Raw genomic sequence first — 20,154 nt, forward strand, 5'->3', positions numbered from 1 at the left:
GGTGAAAGTGATTCTGGTTTTATTTTTAGAGAATTTATATGAGTGCATCTAAATGTTTTAAGTTATAGAAGGAGGAGCATGGAGTCACTTGGCTCTTAGAAAGTTTCTCCTTCAGGCTCCTGCTGACCAAACTCCAGGTGGCAGGGAGCGATGTGACGTGCTGCGTTTGTCTTGCAGAGAGCAGACCTGGCCATCTCAGCCATCACCATAACGCCCGAGCGGGAGAGCGTGGTGGACTTCAGCAAGCGCTACATGGACTATTCCGTGGGCATCTTAATCAAGAAGCCCGAGGAGAAGATCAACATCTTCTCCCTCTTCGCTCCTTTCGACTTCGCGGTGTGGGCCTGCATTGCGGCGGCCATCCCCATCGTGGGCGTGCTGATCTTCGTGCTGAACCGCATCCAGGCGGTGCGGGCGCAGGGCGCGGCGCAGCCCAGCCCCTCCGTGTCCTCCACCCTGCACAGCGCCATCTGGGTCGTGTACGGAGCCTTCGTGCAGCAAGGTACTCACAGCAGCCACGGGCAGCTCAGCCCTGCCCACAGTGCGCTAAAGGTGCAGCAGAATGGGCAGGTATTGTGTTTTATTAGCCCGGATGAGCAAAAGAGGGAAAGGTAGGCAAGTTTGGGGCTTTATGTCTTTTTTTGTGCCTTTTCTGTCTCTCAGTAAGTCCAGAAAAACCACTAACAGGGTTTTCCTTTTTGGGAAAATTGTTACACTGGAAGTAAACTACAGAGCTTCTCGGTGCAGAATTGCAGCACTTCTTCAGCCCTGAAACTAGCACCTTTTTAATTGTTTAATGTATAAATAGAAATAGAAATGTGTCAGCTTGTGCAACTTACTGTATCCACTGGAGCAGTGAAGTGCATTTTGATGAAAAAAGGGCATTTTGATGAAAAAATGTATGACTTAAAAATACATTTTATTTTGACTTTGAAATACATTTTGTATGACTTAGAAATACATTTTTGTTCAAAAACATATGTTTTTGAACTCACGTGAGATAGTTCGTCTCTTGGTTCATTGAACTGAGTGTGTAACTAACTTTACACTCAGGAATGTCTAGGCATAGCACAAATCCTACTGAATTCAGTAGGACTGCTGCCATTAAAAAAGTCATTTCGTAACTAATTGTTTACAAAATCTGCCCACACAGTTTTTATGCCATATCTGGAATGTTAGTTGTATTCTTGGAAGGCAGGTGTTATTGAATGCTGAAATATGGGTAAAGTTAACTATTTTCCTATATTTTTTCATTGTGATTGCAAGCTTCTAAAGCTTCAGCTGGAAAATCCATCCTATTGCTATGAAACTTGGTCCCTCATCTCATTAAGGTGGCAGCCTTGATGGGTTTAAGTGCAGTAAAATATAATCAGCACAAACATATGCTGAAGTAAGTAGAACCAGCTCTATGGTGAGGTTTAGTCTCCAATGATACTCAAGCATAACTGTGCTTGAAGACTGCTGGAAAGAAATCTTATGATTTGAAATCTTGTAAAGGGTAACAAGTAATGACACTAATGCTTCAGTCTTTGCAGATTTAAATAAGGCAAAGATAGCACACAAACCATTAGGAAGTTCTGTGGGGCTTTTGTTCCATTTCTGAAAGGGTAATTGAAAACAGAATATTACTGTAATCTGAACACTGTAATGATTTAATTCCTGCATATTAGTTGTGCTTCACCATTCAACTTTATTTAGAACATTTTTCATGTTCTTTAGATTTGATCCTCAATAATTCTCAAGGGAAATATTTTGAAAGATGATTTTCTAGAAGACTGTCTCGGGCAAGAGGTAGACTGGAAAAAATACTTGTGAATTATCAGTCTTAACAGAAGCAGTGCTTTTCCCACAGTGAAAGGGCAGACTGGAGGGGAAGCAGAGAGGAACTCAAGAAAGTTCAACATACGTGGGCGCACAGAGGGTGATTGCAAATGGAGGCTGCTGAGAGACCCTCATTTCTCTGTTTATTTGTAGGGGGTGAATCCACTGTCAATTCTGTGGCGATGCGCATTGTCATGGGAAGCTGGTGGCTCTTCACCCTTATTGTGTGCTCTTCCTACACAGCAAATTTAGCAGCATTTCTCACAGTATCAAGGATGGATAATCCCATAAGGTAAGAGCCTCTTCTTAACACGAAGCTGGAAACCTGGATTTCACAGGAAGGTATTATCCATTTCAGTGTTCATTCTTGCAAGAAGGAGATAACTCTCTAATAAAATACTCTGCTTATTTGCAGTGGCTGTTTTTCTCTCCTCTCCCCCTCTTCACCTTCACTCCAACAGCCCTCAAGCAGGGAGGGGACAATGGCACTTTAGTTCTGTATTTTTCCAGAAGAGAGGTCTCTCATGTCCTGCTGGTTGTTCGGTTGCAATTTGTGTATGTGTGTGTGTGTGTAACTTGGGGTTTTTTCTGCAAATTTAAAGGTCAAAGCTTTTCAATTTTTTTCTCACAAAATGTGGACAGAATTTCCACCCTCATGCTGGTGTGAAGTACTGGAAGGGCCATTAAAATTTCACACTCAGTGCTGACAAGGTTAGAGCCTGATATCTCATGTTTGATGCGGTAGTGATGGAGTGGAGCAGTAGCAGTGCAGCACAGGCTCTTCTAAAAAGTGCTGAGCCAAGGTTTTCAGGTGTTAGAGGGTGACACAGTTAAGCTGCTACTCTTATTTGGGATTGCATTGGGAAGACAGACACTGAATGTTTGTGTTCTCTTCCTGAAACAGAAGAATTGTCACTGAGGTGAGGCTGGCACTTGTGATTTCTGCACAGAAGAAACTAAGTCCATTTCTTCTAAACATGAGTTCAATAGAATTTCCAATTTTTAGCTTGCCAATGTTCATTTGCAGATAATGTAATGCTTTGTGTGGATATATCATCAACATCATCATCACCTTAACAGGCTTTGGTTTTAGATTCACTTTCTGTTAGTTTGGCCATAATAAATGCATCTTAACAGTAACACAAATAAGTACTCCAAGTAATTTCTGGAAATACCGTGAGAAACTATGTCGAATAAAACTATCCATGTATGATGACTGGATGTACTGGAAAGAAGGTTAAGCTCAGTGAATAAATTGCTCTTGAAAAGCAAGACACAAATAGCTATCCAGAAAGCTTGACTAATGATACTCTTAAAAATGTCTGAAGGTTCTATTTCTTTCGCTGCAGAAGAAATTTTCTGTTTGGTCTAATCAGTACTTTCCAAAACTCAGCAAAGTTCAGAGGAGGACAAAAGTTGCAGTGTAATTACATGAGGAATCTCTGCAAAAAAAGAGGTTTAAGAGCAGAACTATGGATTTTTAGAGGAGGCCTTTGAGTATGAGCTGTTACAACATTTACAAGGGATTTTAAATCCCCTTCTTATTAAAATGAAAGGACATTGCTAAGAACCTTGAGGAGATAAGTTTTTTGGGTAAAGGACCTGCTCAGAATTGTTTCACAAGTATTGAACTCAGGCACCCTTGTACTGCTAGAGATAGAAGCTGGAGAATAGTAATTAAATGCCTTTCTATGCCTAATGGTAGCTGCCAGGTCCCTTTACCACATCCCTTAATACAAGTTGAGGATGTAGAAGTAAGAAAACATCAGCAGTGTATTTCAGGTGCCAGAATGTAAATGTCAAAAGAAATTTAAGTTGCCAGAAGCTTCACTGCCGGTGTTCCACCTACTTGGCTGTAGGGGCAGGGATCTCTAGTGGGTGTTGTCAGCTTCCATGTGGATACTTCATATTGCCTGATGTTAAAAGTGGTCCTGGATGCTGTGGTTTAGTTTCCCAAATCATTCCTGAAGTGCCTTGGCCAGAGAAGGTGGGGTAAAGAAATAGTTTTTCTGGAAACTTCTGTTGAGCCTTCATCCATCTCTGAGCTATGATTTTCATGTCCTCACTCTTCAGGCAAAACAGCTTATAAAATAATTTGTCAGATTTAGAACAGTTTTTTTTTTTCCTGAGAAAGTAAATTACTGCCTTTCATGAATTAATCGTGGCCTTGGGCCTCAGCTCCCCATTCTAGCTGGCTTCACATCATATGATGTGCAGTGAATGTTTTTGCCTAACTCTGCCACTCAGCTTGCCTGCATTCTGTCTTTCATGAACCCAGAAAGGAATACTTATGTGAAATCAATTTTTCCCACCCAAAGAGCCACAATGAGCTAGAGCTGAATATTTGCTCACCAGCTGAGAACTACCAAATCTATCTGTGTACACTTCCATTGTTAAGAGAAAACAGCCCCCATTCTTTCAGTAAATGTCTGCTGTTATCTCTCCCTCCATAGAGAAGTCCTCTGGTGTTCAGTGCTGCTGCCTCCAAATTGTCAGCAGGAGAGAAATAAGTATTATGATGCTGCAGTAGCTGCAGCATAGTTAAGATTTTCATTACAAGACTGATTTTCTTCCCAAGCCCTCTCTAAAATGCCTAATGGAAATTGTTTCAGTATCAAATTTGGCATGTGTGGTCTGTGACTAGTGAAATAGAAGTATGTTTGATTGAATAACTAGGTGTCAATCAACCCAGTGATCACTGCCTCCACAATTTCACTGCAAAACAAGTGTGTCATAGAAATCATAAACAATATTTATTAGAAGGGGCTTGGTGAGACGTTCACTGAAGCGAAGTTGAACTGTTGGAAGGCAGACTTTTAAAATTATCGTGTCAGATGAAAGCCTGCTGATAAGGGAATACTGTTTTTTTAGTTTTTATATCTGGCATCGTCAAGTCTCACAAGGCTATTCCACCCTGCTGTGAGTTTCAGAGGCTTCCTGTGGCTCACAGAAAGGTGAAATACCCAGTGTATATGGATATGGCAGAAAGCAGCTTTGATCTGCCACCTGTATTTGTTTCCTGACAGTTACTTTGTAAATCCCAAACAGGATTTTTTTTCGAGGTGTCTAGATCCCAAGTAAGAGACGTGCTTAACTTGGAAAGAAAAGCTATTCTTCTCCTTGGGTTTTCTCAGAATTTCAAGGGCTTCATCTCAAGTGTGCTAACAAGAAGAAGCACTGCCTTTCTGGTCTGGCGTGACAGCACGTGCTTCCTTGCTCCTCATGTGTCCTGTGTGCCCATCATTCATCCTGGTGTCACGTGCTGGTGGGGTGGGTCCAAATGCGGAGTTTGAGACCCACATGACAACCTCTATCCCCTCAGGCGCTCAAAGTTGACAGGAAATTTGGTGTACCTTCCTTGGCTGCTCTCAATTTTTCAGTTGCTAGTGGTTGGTGCTTCTGCATCCCATTGATCTTTTAAAGCTGCTTCTCAATCCCTTTGTCTAAATTGCCTCCTGCACTTCTCATCTTCTCTGTGCCCCACCTCCCAGCCAGGGAACAAAGGCAATGTCATGGTTATCTCAGGATTTCTGTGTGTATGGACATCCACAAGCAGGACACATCAAGCAGATTTCCTGACCCCTTAGGGGCAGAGGAGAGACATGTTACCTGGTTCAGTATGGAAAAGGGAAGGCAGCTACTGGTGACAACTATTTTGGAGCTCAGGTTAGGAAAATATGATCCATGTTCTAACTTTGTAAATAATCAATTCTCAGTTTTTGTTTTTAATAAGAAATCTAGGCAATGTTTAGAACCTGTGATAATCCTTGACAAACTTAAGTTTAAACCCAAATGATTTGCATTTACTCTTCTAATATTTGCCTGCAATACTGTGTGCAGCTGAGGAGTCTTCTAATGGGTCAGTCTACCAAGTAAGGCAGAATTATTACAGGCGAGTTTGTTCTTTCTTTTGTCTTATTACATTTTCAAACAGCTCTTGGATCTGCTGTCTGACCTTCCATTTGTAATTATGAGTTTAATTAGCAGTGACTTACATTCCAGCTTCATTTCTTGTTAACAAGCAGACTACATGCAGTTCAATAGCTGCACAGATATTCTGAAACTCAGGTTTAGGAAAGCTTGTCTGACAAGAGGCTAAGAATCATGCAAAAAAAATAGGACATGAAAAAGGTACTCTATTTTCAAATGCAAAAGAGTTTAAATTTTTTATCAAATTGATCTTTAAATTTGTACATGCTATGGATGCCTTGAGAGGCATCCGTACTCTATGCATTCATCAACTGCATACAAATGCATAATTTTTCTGCTTTAAGATCTCAGCTGTTGTTTCATGATTTCAGATTTACTTTTTTGTATTTTAATTCCCCTATATCTTGTGTTTTGATGACAGCTGAAGATTTAAAGCAGCTTATTTGGGGTGATAGGCCAGCACTTGGAAGAGTTGGGTGCAAATTCTTTTTCTACCACAAGCTCTGTTTAATCTTGGCAAGCTTAGCTTCCTCTCTGTCTTGTTTCTCTTTCTGTATAACACAGTAGTAATATTTTCTTAAATGGCATATTGTCAGTTTAGCTGTTTTAAAGATGATGGCCATATTATAGTAGCACTGCAGGTATCAAAAAAAGATATATTTTCTGGGTTGCATACAAAGCAGAAACAATCTCAAAATATTTTATAATAAAATGAGAAAAATACTTGGAATATGCCAGCCAGAGGGAAATGAACAAACATTTCATCCACTGTAGTTAAGTGGATTTGATAGGGTTGGTGGCAAGAACCTTACCAGAATCCCTCAGCATTCACAGCAATTTTGTCTTGAAATTCCTCATGTTTGAAAACAGCCCTTCTCTTGTTAATATCAGATGTGTCTTTTTAAATATTTCATTGGATTTTCTTTTGTTATGTTTAATTTGTACTGTGTGTTGCAATGTCTATGCAGCACCTCAGGCATGTTGGCAGGAGGCATGTAGGAATAAGCATGATAAAAAATAATTATTGTGATTATCATTAAAGGCCTGTGAGGAAAAGCTTCAATCATTAAATAACTAGATTAAGTCCTTCCATAAAAATAAAGGCTAAGAAAGAATATAAGAAAGATGCAAGAACTGAAAACTTTTTTTCCTTTCCAGAACATTCCCTCTCTGGAGCACAGGGGTGAAATTTCCTGGGAAAAGCTCTGAGCAGCAGGGCTGCAGTGCTCAGGGGCAGAGCGTGCCAGCATTTGCCTTCAGGCTCTGTTTAGGACAAGGCCCTGGGCTGCTGCCAGTGCTCCAGCTCCCATTGTTTGTCTTTTCATTTCACTCCTATTGATGCTGCTGCCCAGTGGGTGCTGCCTGGAAAGCCACAGAGTCTGGAGCCTTTTGAAAAGCTTTCTGAATGTTGGCATATGCCACTCAAACATGGTTTAAAATGGATCCTAATTACTCCTCTAATTGAACAAGCAGGCAAGCATCTAAGTGCAAATATTTCCCAGGGACATTTTTCTGAGAAAAATGAGAATGCACAGCTGAAAATCAAGCTTGCATTCCATCTTTCCAGTTGCCATTAAAAAATGTGGTTTAGATTGGAGATCAATGGCAAACCAAGAGATTTGTGATTCCACACCTCTCCAACTTGACTTTTGAGAATCCTATATCATAGCATCTCTTCATTTGTTCTGGTTACTGAGAAGTTCTGTGGCTGAGGTGGGTTGAAGCATTAAAATTCAGATGCATGCACAGTTTAGAGAAGAAAATGGTTTGGATATAACATTAGCAAAATCTACCATCTGTGCAGGTAATAAAATCTTTATTATTTTTTCTTTTGCTTTTAAAGGAGAAAAATCTAGCAAGAGTAGCAGCTCTCAGGACAGCCCATCAAAATGTACAAGGATTGGTTTAATTTGATATTTGGTACTCCTTGGCTCAGACAGAGTCACCTTTTGGGTCAGATTGTCTCGCATTTATATAGGTTATTCCCCTGCTGTCCACAGAGGAGCTGTTTGCTTTCTGCATGCATTCAATCCCTCTGGCCCCTAACTTCACCTTCCTTGTTGTAGGATGGGGTTTCTTTTTATTACATGGATAGCACCTATGACTTCTTTTGTCAGGTTGTATTTTCTGTGTTACTCCTAAGGGATAAACAATACGTAACACAGTAATAGAAGATTTTGCTCAATAGGATACTTAGATTTCTATTATTTTTTCTCTAAAGAAGCTGATTTAATGTCTTATATGAACTGATAATAGCATCTAATATAGCAGGATATTAAAAAAGCAAAATAATTATTACTATAGCAAATCAAACAGAAAGGGCCTTAAAGCTTCAGACAGCTCCTAACAGCTCAATCCATCATCTCTAAAGACAAAAACAGAAGAAGAAGAAAAACTCCATAGAGAATTCTCTTTTGGAAATAATTCTGTGTCTCAACCATTAAAGAGGTTGGTCAGTGGGGGGGGGTCCACATTTTCAGGCAGATATCTTAATGACATTGTGAAGTGAAGCAGCTACCTGCAAACCAAACCAAACCAAAACCCCTGTAAAATAATGTGTATTTTATATCATTTGTCTGTACTGGTCAGAACCATTAGTGTAACAGTGGGCCCTGTTATAAAAGCTATGCAGGTTCTGTTAGAGGGTAACATAGTGAATATTACTGCATAGGTTTCCAAATTGCCAGAAGGTGTCTCTGAGAGCATTGCTGAAGCCAGAGCAAATAAATTGTATTCACAAAACTACCAATAGTTAGTAAACACTTAATCTCAGTAAATTCATTCCTGCAGAACCATGAGATTAAATTGAAGGTCACTGTTCTCACTTATAAGAAGGAGAAGTTGTACCTGTTTCTTAATTACTGTCACTCCAGACAGGGCAGGCATAGGCTTCCAACTCTGCTAATCTCTTGAAATATTTTGAGAACTGCTTCATTTGTTCATGTGAAAAGCCCATCTTCTCACCTTGCACAATTCCTCACCAGCATTCCCATATGATCAAAGGTTCTGTGATGTTTGTGCCATGATTGTTCAGCATTAGATTTTCTCACCCACCTAACAGCAAAGGTAATTTTCCCATCTCCTGCTCTGGACTGGAACTTCAGTCAAGGGCTGATGCAAATAGCTTTCTGCAGTGACAAATCATGCAAACTGAATTTGTTTGTGTTGTGAGGAGGATTTATGTTTGCTTCTTGGTTCCTTTTATCTCACGCATTTGCACAATCTCCATACCTTTATAGTATGTATGGTCAGCTAGTCCAATGGCTGCACTACTGTTTAAAATTTAAAGAGAATGGTTTTGTTTTTCTAGGTTCTGAAAGAGCTCTTGCAGAAGCTCTTGCAGTTTCTTATAATTTCTTTAATAGTTCCTCATGTTATGATAGTTTGTATCTGTGTCTTTGATATGGTATCTTTCAGGAATTGCCAGCCCTTCTGTATCCTTTATCCTTTAAAGCAACACCCCAAGAGATTTTCTTCTCTAGTTCTTGATGTTTGTTGAGTCTGATCTTTTGAAATGTAGTAATTTTTACATTGTTAATCTTGTTTGGGTTTTTCTTCTGCCTCAGGATATTAAACTCCAACATCTTGCAAACACTTTTAATCTGGATGCTTTTCTCTTTGACTTTTCCATTTAAATCTATCAGATTTAAAATAGCCACTCCCCTCATAAATGTCTCCATGATAGAAGAGCATTCATTCTCACACCAGACACTCTTAGCACCTTCACTGATGTATAGGATGATATTTCATCTACTGAAAAAAAAAGTTGTTCCAATGCATTCTAAAATATTTATTGACCATCTTGCCATGAAGTGGAAATTTGTAAACTTGCCATTTAAAGAAAGGCTTTAAAAATTGAGTGTCTTTATAAGGAGATTTAGAAACTATTCCTGATGATGTAAAAACAAACCCAAAACAAACAAACCCACAAACCAAACCAAAAAATAAACAACACAGCAAAACATTTTTAATCAAGGTCATAGTTGTTCAGGGGAGAAAGGAACTTATTTTCCTTGGGAAGTAAGACATGATACTGTTTATTACCATGAGTGCTATACTATCAGTTCTTACTTTGCAGAATATTTTCTGGAGAGAAAAACCAACTTTTCTGGAATAGTACTGTGTTGCTAAGAGAAGGGTTGCATGTTTTCTTTCCATTTCCTGGACTCATCTGCCTTGCTGAGCAATGTTCTCTTCTTCTGCACGTGTGCTCCTTTACAGTATAATACAGGAGTGTTTCCAGACTCATCTGGAGATGAGGGAGAGAATGGCATTGCCTCAGAAAAGCTGTTTTGATACAGCTGACAAAGGTTGCTGCTTTACAAGAAATGTAATCACAGGCATTGAAGTTGTTTGCCTTCTAAACCATTAAAACCAGCCTGAGAGAATGTGCCACTGATTTAATTTAATTGATTTATGAATAGTCATGTCTATCTTGAAAATAGAAAACCATCAGTCAGAATGGGGTGGTTGTTAAACACTGTGTTTCTTACATATGGCAATAATGTAATTTCCAAGCTCATATTTCAAGGTATATAATTAGGCTGCCCAATAAACTAATTAATCTCAATATAATGAGCAGCCAGTTGTTTTTGATGTGCTTTTTTGGTGCTTTCTCGTATGAGGTTCAGTATTCAGAGAGACTTGTGTTCAGGGTGAGGGGAAGGAGAGGACAAAGGGTAAGGTCTCTCTTCCTGGTTGCCTTCCTGCACATCAGGATGAGATGGGAAGTGCACCCGACACTGTGTGCTCAGTCTGGGTCCTCTGAGAAACAGGCATGTGGGCCTGCAGACTTTGAAATATGCATATGTAGTGCATGCACTTTAGACATCAGTAATAACTGATGAATGCTATATGTGCTTTCAGTATTAATGAAGAGCCCCATGTTTTGATTTCCCAGGAGTATGCAGCACATGCTCTAGCAATCAAGGTGCCTCTTCAGAGTCCCTCTGTTTTCTTCTCTGCCTTCTGTCAATAGTGATAGCTTCTGCTTTGCTCCCTGTGGTAAGGGAAGGGTGTGAAGCTGTTTTCCAGCATCACATTGTACCTTTGGGAGATCTGAATTCATCCAGCCCCTCCACCCCCACTGTGAGACTGCTGACATGCAGGACTCCTGATAAATCAAAACTTATTTTGATTTATGATGAAAGATGATATTGATGAAAGAGTTGTGTAGGACCTTGGTCCACACTGGGATTTCATGGACTTTAATGATATCCTAACAGTCATTGTACAAAGTATCACTAACCCCAAGTAAAGGCTTCATAAGGCAGCACCAAGAAGCCAAGCTTATCTGTTGCCCACTCAATTTAATTAAAAAGCTACTCTTTGTCATCTGAGCACAAAACAGAACAGCAGCATTATCAGTACTTAGAGCAGCAATGGAAAAGGAAGAAAGCAATTTCTTTCTTCTTGATCTTAATCATTAATCTTCATTAGGATTTTTAGCTTCTGAATGTGAGCTGTAGAAGACATCAGTGTAGCAAACAATTTAAAGTGCATCTGCATTTGTAATAGGTAGCTTGTTGTTTTCATTATAGGTAAAAGCATGTGTCAGTTGCCAGATGTGTTTGATTCAGACAATATGATTTTCATGCCAACTTTATGATATGTTTGATTTAGGTGAAGTGACTAAAACCTGCTGTTGGGACTGAGGTGCTGTTAAACACCAGCTGCATTTTTTATTTTAATTAATAATTTAAGGAGTGGAATACCTTGCTTTAATTAACATGTTAACCCTTTGAGCTACTCAGAGAAAGGCCACAGTGGCAAAGTGATTTAAAAGTAAAGCAAGGAAATACTCAAAGTCCAAACAGGAGCATTTTTTCCTCCAAACATGCTCTTGACATGTTTTCACCTTTTCTTTGCATTTTTATATCCTTCTCACTGTTGGATGGAATATGGAGTATGGATCAAGGATTTATAATTATCCAAATTTTTTAGTAGGACTGATTATTCTGGATTTGCAGGGTGAAACAGCAACTGCTCATAGCTGCTCTGAATCCCCTTTCAGACTTTAAACTGAATCTGTCAATGTTGCACAGATGTGCTGTTGTGCCAAATCTTTCCTTGATCTGTTCTGAAAATCTGCCCAGTCATGTAGCAGTTTAAATGTGGATCTGAGCATACAAATTAAAGCTCCACACTTTGAAATCCTGGGCCTGCATCTTAAAAGAAACTCTAATGTGTTAGATGCTCTGAGTGTCTCTTTGTCAGTCTGATACTTTTCATTGTTAAACTGCAAACATGGTGGGCAAACTGGGGAATACCTCAAGGTTATTAAGTTTTTAAAAATATGGAAAAATGATGTGGTGAAAAAGGTTATGTAAACAGCCCTTGTAAATGTAAAGGAAAGACTGTCCTCTGACTTCACTCCCTTAGACATCAGATGCATTCATATGCAATCATAAATGCTCATAATGCAATCATAAATTATCCCTCACATCCAGGGATCACAAACTATGGGGCCCCAGTGGATTCAGCTTTGAGATGCAAATGCTCAGAAACTAATTTCCATTGTTATCACTATTAATGGAATAGTTTATTACACAATTTTGTGGTTTGGAAAACATTTCAAGCAACACAATCGTAACTTCTCCTGTAATGACCATCATGGTTTTTTTACAATGTGCTAACAATTCAGAAAACATGGGACATCCAGAAAGAAAAAATAAATTATAAATAAGTTAATGAAAAAAATCAGCAATCCAAGTGACGTGCTTTTATTGCCTGGAGGAGGTTTGGAGAGGAGAAGGGTTGGAAGTATAGTTAGAAACACTGGACTGGCAATCAGGAGAGGTTTAGCTTATTTCTATCTGTTTAACAGATTTCTTTATGTGCAGTGCTGGAGCAGAGCCAGCATCAGCTCTAGGCAAAATGGACTTTTAGGATCCAGTGACAAGTCAAGTCTCACTCACAGAGATCACTGCAGATGATTGGAGTAGTTGAGGTGGTCCTGAGGGCATAATTTAGAAATAGCAATGGATAGGAATACCCAGAGGTTTAATTTTGTTTACAGAACAACCTGTTTTACTGATTATGATGAGAATCCAGTTTGATTTTTGGATCCAAATTTGAGTCTTGTAGCCAGAAATAGTGTTGAAATTTTGAAAATGGGCATGTTTCCTAAATAAACTGCTGGGAGATACTAAGGACTTCTGTGAGCAATGGGACACAGCCTACTTTAGGGATTTTGTCCTGCATCCTCCACACTTGACTTCAGTGAAAGTGCTGCAGATTGTTCTGAGATTGGTAAAGCAAAAGTGGAATTTCAAGTCCTGGTAACAGAACGTATTTCTGCTGCATCTCAGACTCTTAGAAAGTACACATAGCCTCCAAATGTTTTGCCAATACAATGTGTGTAGCTAGTAATTAATTACTACTAAAATCATAAACATGACAGTGTATAATTTGTTAGTGGCTTGACTGCCTTTGCATTTCAATGGGTTTACATTCTGTTTGTTCCCTTCTTTCAAAACTTGATCATGCAGTAGCTCTGCAGAATAGAGCCCCAGTGAAAACACTCAGTCTGCAGGGAAGTCAGTGCTATGTCAGGAGTTAAGAAAGCAGTTTGGTTTACTTGTCTTTTCCCTTTACATGTAGGAACAGAGGCTTCTGAAAGTTGTTTGAAAGCAATTAAATCAGTTTGGAGGCTCTATGAGTTGAATGCTTCTGGTGCTTTGTGTATGTATTATTTGGCTATTTTGTTTTTCATTTTTCTTACTGCTCGTATTTTTGTCTCCAATCCTGTAACCCTTGAGCATGTGCTTTTTTGTGCATGACTGGTTTCACTGATCTCAGCAGTACTGCTCTATCTATTGATTCTGCTAGGAAGCCTACAAAAGAAGTTTCTTTAAGGGCAGTAGAAGGGCTCCTGATGCTGCTCTGGGTGGGTGACAGAACTGTTGCATGGCATGCAGGATGTGTAGCAAACCCCTTCCTCCTGGGGCAGAAATAAAGCTGGCTTTAGCATCCTCTCCCTAGAACTGAATGTTACATTTTACTTTTGGTTGCACCTCATTTAGGGCAGTAAGTCTCAATCCAATCAGAGTCTCAGAGATAGCACCACACTGGCAGCAGTGACCATTATAAGCATGAAAAAGCTGCTGCAGTGCCATTACCTGCTGAGGAGTTCAATCACTATTTGTTTTAACTATAGGAAGAGTAGGGGGTTGACATGGCAACGTGTTCTGTGACACATGTCAATTGATTGGTTGTGCGACTGGAGGAAAGTCCCTGCTTCTTTGAAATGCTGTGTAGCAGCTGCTCCTGCCCCACTGGTGAGGACAAGAGCAGACACAGCCCTGACTGTCTGCACTTTGTCTCCTGCTGTGGTTTGGAAAGGTTCAGTCCTGGTGTGAAGGGCTGTAACTCCGCTGATTCTGTGTAGTTCAATCTGTCAATACTTACAACTCCACTTGTAGAGGCTTTTTCTGTTAAAGCTTTTGTTTAAAGTGGATGGTGTTTTTCCTGGAGATCAGATAAAATGAGTTTTATATGAATTATGAAGAAATATATATTTGCTGGCGAAGAACTTGACCTAGAGCATGCAAGTAGTGCTGCTGATCTCTACTGGACTATCTCCGTTGCTAAAATTAAAATTTTGCTTGAAGTATTTGATGAAGAAATCTGTTGGTCTGCACATCATCACTGCATTGAGACAGAATTAAGAGCATTTAAAGTGACTTGAAGTGAAATGATACAATGCAGAATTTGATCACGTGGCTATAGAGAAGCTTGCAATTTAAGGCTTGATTTAAGAGCTCAGTTTCATTATTCATAATTTCAAAGAAAATCCCAGATGCTCAAATGAAAATCATGGACCCAGTTCTTTTGAAGTCTAACGTTAGAAGAAGTGGAGATAAACTTGTTTTCGTTTTAATTCTCTGTACTTAGTCTATGGCCATTCTAATAATACCTTGAACAGTTTTATTGGCCCCACTAAGAATAATCTTTAAAGTAGCCCATCTTTCAGTTCTTGTATGTCCAGTTTAACACACACTAATAACTTTCCAATGGAACAAACAAAGAAAATCTACCAAATTATGCATAATACTTTTTTTTTTTACTTATATTAACTTTTTAGACTTGGAGGTGATAAAGATAGGTCAATTCTAATGTTACCTCATTGTTCAGCCCTTTCTTGTACAGCTCATGAAAGTATACACCAGTTGCACTAGTGTTTAGAGACACTAACTGCTGTTCTCTTCCATTTTAAGTGGGCTTGTGCTTTTTTATCTTTCATTTAGCAGCACAGTGAAGCTCTTCATACAAGTCTCTGAGTCAGTGAGACTATCATCCCCTAGTGGTACTTTATATCCATAGCAGAGGGAATTTTTTGGTTTGGTTTTTTTTTTCAGCTCTTCAGCCAGTTAAACTGTTCAGCTTTGGTAGACCAGCTCTAAAGAATTTCTTTTTGTGAAAGTTTGAACTCAGTTTCTGATGTATGAAGACAAGCTTTACCCTACCCACTCATAAATTTTATTTAAAACTGGAGTTCCAAAGATTGTTCATTTGTGAACAATGGATGGAGGCTCAAATCCTTTGTCTTGTAGTTTCATAAATGGATATAAAAATTAATCAGGACTCAGATCAGGACTGAGGTTCTCAATGGTAAGATGTGCTCATGTAGAGCATCTGCTCATTGTCTGTGCCACTGCAGTACCTCTTCAGCCTTGATTCAGCTTTGCAGACTCTTTTCTCTTGGGGGACAGCAAGAAATGACAATCTGATCTGGCAAGGCTTGCTTGGCTTCCAAGTTCATCTCTTTGTGGGTGGATTGATGTGATAGCAGCAAACACCATTTTCTTATTTGTCCTCATTGACACTGAAAGTTCTGCCTTGGAGGGAGGAGTTCTCAGCAATTTTAGGTCTCAAAATTCTGCACTTTTCTGCAGTTCACAGTGGGCAGAATTCTCTTTCAACTCATTGCTTTCCACAGGGTATAACTTTATCCAATAAATCTCCTTTCAGATAGGATTTTATGTTCTAGGTTTCAGCTCATAGGTGTTTCTTAGGCTTACAGTGCTGGTATGAGCTTGTCAAATCAGTTCAGATACATCTGTTTTTACTTTGAAGTTTGCTGGGTTTACTGTTTTCCCACTGCAAAAAATACATATTTCCCTCTCACATAATTGTGTGGAGAAAACATTTCTTGTTAAGAACTGCACTTATATTTAATTCTGCAGATGTAATGAATTCTTAACTTTTGGGGGAAAAAGTTTAAAAGAAAATATATTAGCCTCAAGGCATTTAAAGATAGAAATTTAGGACTTGTACTATACATTTTATGTATGCATTTTTAAGACTTCATTTAGGCAGAGCAGCTTAAAAAGTCTCATCATCTCTGGTGCACTTTATCTTTATGGCAGCCATCACCTACAATATTATGCTGCATTGAGCAAAAATCTCAGGGTCACTACAAAAAAATCCTTATTTTATTTTTATTTTTTTTTAAATGACGGGAACATGTTTTTCTTTTGAAAAATACTTTGATCACATCTGATGATCCAGGTGCCTGCAGCTCAGTTAATTGATCAGCAGTTTCCTCAAAGCACCTGGTGTCAAGTTTAGTCTGTCACTTATTATTCATCCAGAAGTCTTGGACATAGAGCAGCAACAGAGTAAAATAAACCAATACTGGCAGCATATTTTTTGTCTGTGTATCTACAGCTCCACAAGGCTTTTACAAGTAACAAAACATCTCCAAAAAGTGTGTCTTAACCAATATTTTTATTCTGGGAATTAGTTCTAGTGGTCTAATCATAAGTGCTAATACTGGTATTGCCTGTCTGTGTCTTCTGCAGCATTTGTTTTATGCCAATGAGTTTCTAACGCATGAAACAAGCAGAGAGCCCAGTCTTCAGTTGATTCTGCATGAAGTAATTGTAATTCCACTGGGAATACATATCAATTGTTGTGTTCATCTAGCAGGCGTAAATATGGGCATTAAATATTTTGGCTGGTAACACAGGTTTAAAAGACAACATTTTTCTTTAGGTTGACTGAAAATACATTTACTTAAATCAATTGGTTTACATGTACTTGTCAATTATAGCAATCACACAGTGGATGTATTTATGTACAAATTGAAGTTGTGCTCCTGTAACAGTAAGTGAGGGACATTGGCTTTTTCTGCTTTACTGGCTTTATCTTTAATCACACTTACAAAGAGCCTTTAATGGTTTGTGAGATCCAATAACTGAGGTGGTGAGGTTAATGGGGCATCTTGTTATGCTGCACATTTTTGTTGCAAATAATTTTGTATATTAAATGCATGAAATCTTTGCCATAGGAAAGTGAGACAAGAATTTGAGTGGCTAAAGGAGATGGGTCCAGCTGACAGCTGGTTGCACAAAGAACAATGACAACAGCTGCCTTTAGAGAATGACACAACTGTAAGGTACAGCCAGCATCTGAAAAGTAGCAGTGAGTGATTTTGTCTTGCAAAGGCAATTTGAGGGATTTAAACTAATAGTTTTTAAAACCTACCCTTGTGATAATCTTACTTCACCCTGTAAAAAGTAGGAGATAATTCATCTCCATCCAGTATTGTTTATGCATGTGTCCATGCCCACCATGCTGAAATCTTTTGACCACTTCTCTAGCCATGGATGTGCTGAGCATCACCTCCACTTTCAGTGCAGAAATACAGCAGAGATATTTTTTATACAGAGTAAGAACTGCAGCTGGGACCACTCCCTGTTAGGATAATTTCTGAGATAGATTTTTTGGCTAAGTGGTCCAAAACATCCAACATTGCACTGCAAGAAATCCTTAGGACACGTAGTACTCCACATTTTCTGTTCCAGAGAAATGCTGCCAGCTAAGGGGTTACCTTACTCTCACAGCCAGGCCAACTCTGTCCTTCCCTCCCTGCCACCTGTATGCTTGTCTGTTTATTGCAAGCACTTGATTTAAACCCCAGATCTGCTCTCTCTGCCCTATGATGCTTAGAGAATTGAACAAACTGTGCTGCTCATAAAGCAACATGTACTGTGCTTTTGTGCAGTACTGATTGTCAATAAAATGTAATTTAGCTAAAATAAAAATACCGATTGTCAATAAAGTGCAATTTAGCTAAAACAAAATGCACATTTCTCAGTAAAAGCTTCCATGGCAATAAATGAAAACAGAAAATACTGATAATATTAAAATTGCAAGTTTAATTTTTTTTAACTATCCAAACCGTCATGTTCAAACTTTCAAACAGAATAGTGGTGTCAGGAGCAGGCATTTGTAAAGTTGTTACCAGCTGACACCTGTGTTAAAGTATATAAGTTAAACATATTTCTGTGCTTCTTGCTACTCTGCTTCTACCAAACATGCTTTCCTACACACACCAAAGTTTCTGCACTAAATCTGGTGGGAAAGGGTTGCCACAGAAGACCCTCCTGTGTATATTGAGTACCTTTTTTTGCCCTGTGGGCAGAAATGTGTCTTTCAACAGCCAAGTCATCCACTCTTGTAGCTTAAGCAATTCCCTGGGATATTATGAAACTTACCTTAAAAAATAAAGCCAGAAATAAATGCAGCATGTAATCATGTAGGTCAAGACTGGAGGAAAAATGGTTCCATGTGTACAGGAAACATTTAGGGGAGCAGAACAGACTTTCCAGGATCATTAAAAAAGGAAAGAAAATCTGATCAAATTCTCCTATTTTTCATTAGCATTTTGAATTTCCAACAACCTCCAGGGTGTTTGTTTTGTACTTTATCAGTTGCCATATACAGAGCTATGGAAATAACAGGAAGTTTGGGGTTTGGTGGAACTCCTAGAGTTAGCCCAAATCCACAAGTGTGCAATGTATATAGAGAGAAGCTGTTCACACAGTCTTAAAGCTGCTTAACAGCTTAAAATGATAAAAAGTCCTTAACACAATTTAAGAACTTAAACCACTTAAACTGTTTGAAGCAGCTTGTGAGCTCGAAGAGTTTGGGGCAGGGGCTGTGCTGAGAGGAGCCCCTGGAGCTGCAGCCTGGGGACAGGGCTCCCACAGCAGGAGTGCCAGAGAAGGGCACCTTGTGCACCTCAACCTGGGAGGCCTGGGGGTGATGTGGAGGAGGAGAAGGAAGAGCTCTCTGTGTGTTTTTATGGGGCATTGTGTGTATGCCCAGATTGCTTTGCTTTAAATAGTGTAGCAGGGAATCTTACAGGCATGTGAGGTGACAGCAGTGCCATCTCCCCACTGAAACAGGGAAGAGGGTGGCAGAAAAATATTGTCTATGACAAGTCTTCAACTGTGGGAAACAGCTTTGGCTCATGGGCCAAGGGAAGGCTCCTCAGAAGCATTGTGAAGAAATCTGCGCAAGCTGCAAGCCAAAATGTTCTGCTTTTGTGGCTCCAGGAGCTGGAGGTTTGGGGAAGATGGCCTTTCAGATCTATTGATCGGGAAGTTTTCATTTCTGGAAGATTGTTTTTGGGAAAAAGAAATGGGGTGAGGCAGGGAGGGTTGCTTTAGTTTAATTGATGTCAAGCAATGTTGGTTGGTTATATCAGAAGCATGTTAATAATAGGTGAAACCACACATTTATAAAGCATTTTAAAGAAGAGAAAACATTATATAAGAGCTTCAGTTTGGTCCCTGCTGGTGTGTGTAGTCATCAGTGGTCAAATGTGTGTTTGTATGCTCAGATGGTGGCACAGCAAAGAGGTGATACTTGAGGGCAGAGGAAGAAGGCACAGGAATGGGAATGAACCTCTGGAAGAGCTAAAAATAATCAGCCAGGATCCTGCTTCTGATGGCAATGATGTCACCTTAAATGTTTTGAAGCTTGGGCTGGTTTTCCTTGATGCAGGCAGTGATTTACACCTTTCAGTGCAGAAAAGGCTGTAAAACAGGAGTGAATTACATTCTGTACAATTTGAAAATAAATTGTGCATTCACAGCCACTCGGGGTGAGGTCCATTTACACTTCCAGAGTTGTATATGATGAGTAAATGAAAGTTAGGCCTCTGTGTGAATGAAAAATGCCTGTTTTACTAGAGGCTGTGAAAAGAGAAAGTGAGAGAGACTTAGTGGAAATTGGAAGCAAGATTTTATTTGTTTGTTTAAAACACTCATATTGATTTGGAGTGAGATGGAACACTGGTATAACTGCAAACTAATTCCACTGAATTCTGCAAGGTATTTCTGTGAAGTTGATGGGGCTGGAAGTTTATATTTATATTTATAATCTGAGTTTTTCCTGTGTTCAGGTAAGTCTTTATCACATATTCTTGGGCAATCTTGGTGGCATATTTAACATGAAAGTTATCTCTCAAAAAAAAAATCTTCACTGGGGTGAAAAAGAGCTTGAGTGTAGTTAAAATCATATGAGCTCAGTACAATTAAATAATTATTTGGCTTTCCTTTATGATAAGGAATGAAATATGGAAATGTTATTTGGTGAGGGTGCTTTCTG

At 39.2% G+C, this 20,154-nt stretch overlaps 1 protein-coding gene across 10 annotated transcripts in view; it reads left to right on the forward strand.

Annotated features, from left to right (window-relative positions):
- GRID1 (glutamate ionotropic receptor delta type subunit 1) overlaps window positions 1–20,154 on the forward strand; it is a 511,036-nt gene that overhangs the window by 464,251 nt on the left and 26,631 nt on the right. For all 10 annotated transcript variants that reach the window (XM_064716077.1, XM_064716079.1, XM_064716085.1 and 7 more), the window contains 2 exons: window positions 178–502; window positions 1,975–2,113. In XM_064716077.1, coding sequence (XP_064572147.1) covers window positions 178–502; window positions 1,975–2,113 — 464 coding nt within the window. The remainder of the gene's footprint in view (window positions 1–177; window positions 503–1,974; window positions 2,114–20,154) is intronic.

This window comes from Zonotrichia leucophrys, chromosome 6 (genome assembly GCF_028769735.1).
Source record: "Zonotrichia leucophrys gambelii isolate GWCS_2022_RI chromosome 6, RI_Zleu_2.0, whole genome shotgun sequence".
Classification (NCBI taxonomy): domain Eukaryota; kingdom Metazoa; phylum Chordata; class Aves; order Passeriformes; family Passerellidae; genus Zonotrichia; species Zonotrichia leucophrys.